Source organism: Austrofundulus limnaeus, unplaced genomic scaffold, assembly GCF_001266775.1.
Source record: "Austrofundulus limnaeus strain Quisiro unplaced genomic scaffold, Austrofundulus_limnaeus-1.0 Scaffold109, whole genome shotgun sequence".
Taxonomy (NCBI): domain Eukaryota; kingdom Metazoa; phylum Chordata; class Actinopteri; order Cyprinodontiformes; family Rivulidae; genus Austrofundulus; species Austrofundulus limnaeus.
Genome location: NW_013952511.1, coordinates 921,513 through 925,090, shown reverse-complemented (window position 1 = coordinate 925,090; position 3,578 = coordinate 921,513). Strand labels below are relative to the sequence as shown.

General features: G+C 39.1%; 1 protein-coding gene across 1 annotated transcript in view; it reads right to left on the bottom strand.

The window, feature by feature from the left end:
• The window catches only part of kbtbd3 (kelch repeat and BTB (POZ) domain containing 3), an 8,627-nt gene that overhangs the window by 1,870 nt on the left and 3,179 nt on the right, over nucleotides 1-3,578 (bottom strand). The window contains exons 6-9 of the mRNA XM_014014050.1: nucleotides 2,309-2,599; nucleotides 752-994; nucleotides 353-643; nucleotides 119-268 (exon numbers count right to left, since the gene is read on the bottom strand). Coding sequence (XP_013869504.1) covers nucleotides 119-268; nucleotides 353-643; nucleotides 752-994; nucleotides 2,309-2,599 — 975 coding nt within the window. The remainder of the gene's footprint in view (nucleotides 1-118; nucleotides 269-352; nucleotides 644-751; nucleotides 995-2,308; nucleotides 2,600-3,578) is intronic.

Sequence of the window (3,578 nt, the reverse complement as noted above, 5' to 3'; positions counted from 1 at the left end):
AAACTGAACATCCTATAGTATTTTTACAGTCTTTATTTTACAGTTAAATTATATGTTTATTAAATAAAGTCTAATGTTATAACAAATCATGGATCCCTTTAAAACAACAGAAGTTTACCTGAACGTCATCAGTGATCTCATCAGGGGAATAGTCTCCACCTAGAATGTAGATCCTGTCGCTCACACCAACAGCTCCAGCGTTGAAGCCCGCACATTCAAATGACCCCTCACCCTTCCAGACGTTTGTCTCTGGGCAAAAACTGTAAACCTGTAAAACAACATCATCTTTCATTTCACTGTGTTTATAAACTACACAATGCACTGCTTTGACCCCACCTGTCTGACGGCTCACCTTATATGTGGACAGGTCACAGAGGTGCAGCGTGTTGTTGATGGACACAGCCTTAACCAGCGTGGCGTGGAAGAACTGTCCGAACTCTGCCACCAGGCGGCTCCACTGGTCCTGCCGGGTGTCGTAGCAGAGGAAGCAGTCTAGCGAGGGGTTAAAGGAGTCTGTGATCTCCACTTCGGACCCCAAGGTGTAAATGATGTTCCCACAAGCACTGGCCTCTGGATAGAAGATGGCAGTGGGCAGAGGGCTGACAGAGCTCCACGTTTGGCTCAGAGGGTTGTAATACTCCACCTGACATGCGACAGAGAAATGAATGTGGTGTTTATGTAAATAAACAAACAAAAAAAAACACTTTTCTAAATTTTAGAATCAAATGATTTACAATCAAACCAATGTCACCTCCAGAAGACTGGGGGCCTCGCCTCTGGAYCCCTTGGTCCGCCCTCCAATCACATAGACTCGGTCCAGGCAGGTGACAGCCGTGTGCATGGTCCTGGGCTTCAGCATGGCCGGTGCAGGAGTGCAGGTTAGGGTCACAGGACAGAAACACCAAACCTCGTCAGTGGCATCGTGGTACAGTTCTGCAACGTGGAGGCGAATCGCCCGGCAACAGTTCCCCCGACAACCACCTATGACAAACATCTTGGATATGTGGGAGGGCAGGTATGTTTAACAAATCCTATTCACATTCAGTCTTCAGCATCAGGAACACCTGGAATCTGTGTCGCCCCTAATTTTCTTTGATTTACTTTTAAAAAAAGGAATGATTTAGTTTTTATCCAGAGTTGTAAAGTAACTAAGTACAAATTTCTTGTTACTGTACTTAAGTAGAAATTTTAGTTATCTGTACTTTACTTGAGTAATTATTTTTCAGCCTACTTTTTACTTTTACTCATTACATTTTTACACAATTATCTGTACTTTCTACTCACTACATTTTTTAAAAAGGGAAGAAGTAGAAAGTCGTTACTCCTATTTTATTCCAAGTTCTTATTACTTAAAATATATACTATCCTTAAATTGTGTCTCCTGGATAGAGTGAATTTAGTTGTGGTTGGATGAGAAGTATAAATATATACCATTCTGACACCCTATTAGCTTGTACACAACCCATCACAGCTGCATGCCGTTAAAAAAATTTTTTTTTGGAGAAGTCACCTGCCAATAAATGTCATTTAGGAAAATCTAACTGCTCACTTTTACGCAGTACTTTTACTTTTAATACTTAAGAAGATTTTGTGTCAGAAATTTACTTTTGATACTTAAGTACAAAAAATATCAGATACTTTAAGACTTTTACTTACTTAAGTAATATTTTTAGAGAATACTTTAACTTTTACCAAAGTATTTTTATGATAAGATACTTGTACTTTTACTCAAGTATCACATTGAGGTACTTTATACAACACTGTTATTATTGAGATCAATACGTTGACTTCTTTAAAGTGCCTGTGACATTAAATTTAAATGATATATTTGAGTGCATATTTGGAAAGATAACATTAATGATGAATTGCAAACAGAAATTCATGAATAGTTGTTGAGATATTCGCATGAGTAGAAACAGGAAGTGATGTCAAAGGGGAATGCCTGAATGAGTTGTTACAACGGCTAACAACCGACTGCAGAGAATCTGATGTTTCTGTGGATTATTTTGAGTCATTATTAGATAGATAAAAAAGAGTCAGATTTATAAAGACCAGGAAGTTACCCTTTTTTTAAAGAGTTCCCCTTTGACATCACTTCCTGTTTCACTTAGACTGCACCAAATTTAGCAAAAAAAAATGCATGTTTTGTGACAAACTGGGTAAAAATCATATGAATGATGCCCAATTTCTAAAATATTAGGATATGTTCTTTAATTTTTTGTAATTGAAGAAAAACCATGTCACAGGCACTTTAAAGGTCACAAGCCAAAACAGTAAAAATGTTTTAGCAAGCTGTCCCAAAATGTACCTTCTCTGCATAACTTGTAAGATAGGTCCCTGGTGGATCCGGCATGGGAGCCGCGCCCTCTCCCCTCTGCGTTCGCAGCTCTTTCCACCGGTCCGTTTCCACACAGTAGCAGAAGGTGTGGCGTATCTCGCCGTTCTCCTCCGTCTTGTGGATGTAGATGTAGCTCTGCGTGGTGGCAGGCCTGGCATCGATGAGCAGGCCGTCATACTGAGCCTGTCTGCTGCGGGCCTCTGACAGCAGCGCGAGACAAGACCCATCGCGGCCGAGGGAAGAGTCTGGATCTTGTAGAGTCTGTGATTGGTTACGAGAAGCGACCCAAGAACTATGAGACGACATACATTGGTTGAATTAAAATAAATTGGCTTTTAATTTTGTTGTAGCGCTACAATATTAATATGAGGTTAACTGAAGTTTTGAGACATTTTAAAAAGCTTTTTTTTTTCAGAAATGCACCTGTTGCGGTGCGCGATTGCTCTTCTGAATAAATTAAACCTATGTAACACAGTTGTTTACTGTGTGAAATTAAAAATATTTGAAGTTCAAGTTCAAGTTTATTTATTTATATAGTGCCAAGTCACAACATACAGTACGTTGTCTCAGGGCACTGTACATAAAAAGAAAAATCTAAAGAAGAAACCAGCAGGCTGCGTTGAAAAACTGGAGCAGGACTACAGAGAGAGATAAATATGATTTAGATTTTTATTTCTGTGACTGTACGACCCACAGGAGACACGACAGCGGTCATTTCATTCCTCGGCTTTAAAGCAGATCCTTTAATTCTACAGCTGACGCTGCTAAATATTACTTTTTTTTGTGGATCTCCGAGAGAAGAACTTCGATCTCCAAACTCGTAAAGTTCTTTTTTTTTACTTTGCAATGTCACTTATGAATGGACACTTCCTGGTATGTGTGGCAGGAAACGTATATCCTTATATGGTGTTTTTGGGGTGTTAATTACGTAAATCACCTCTCCCCGTGCACGAGCAGCTGGATATGCATTCATCAGTTTACGCAGCTCATTTACACACYYTTCCTGAAGATAGAAGAGTTTGTTGAATCTGACGTGGCATGTTCGTACAAACCCTTCGTGAGAACAAAAGTAAGAGAAATTTAGGATAAGAATACGAACATGTTCTTGCATGAGGCCCAATGTGTGTATTCAAACAAAATGTTGTTCAACAAGGATTTGAGGTTGTTTTTGTTTAGTTTTTCTTGTTTGTAGATTATTATTGTTTAAAAATTTAATTTTGGGAAGAAAAACAGATACTAT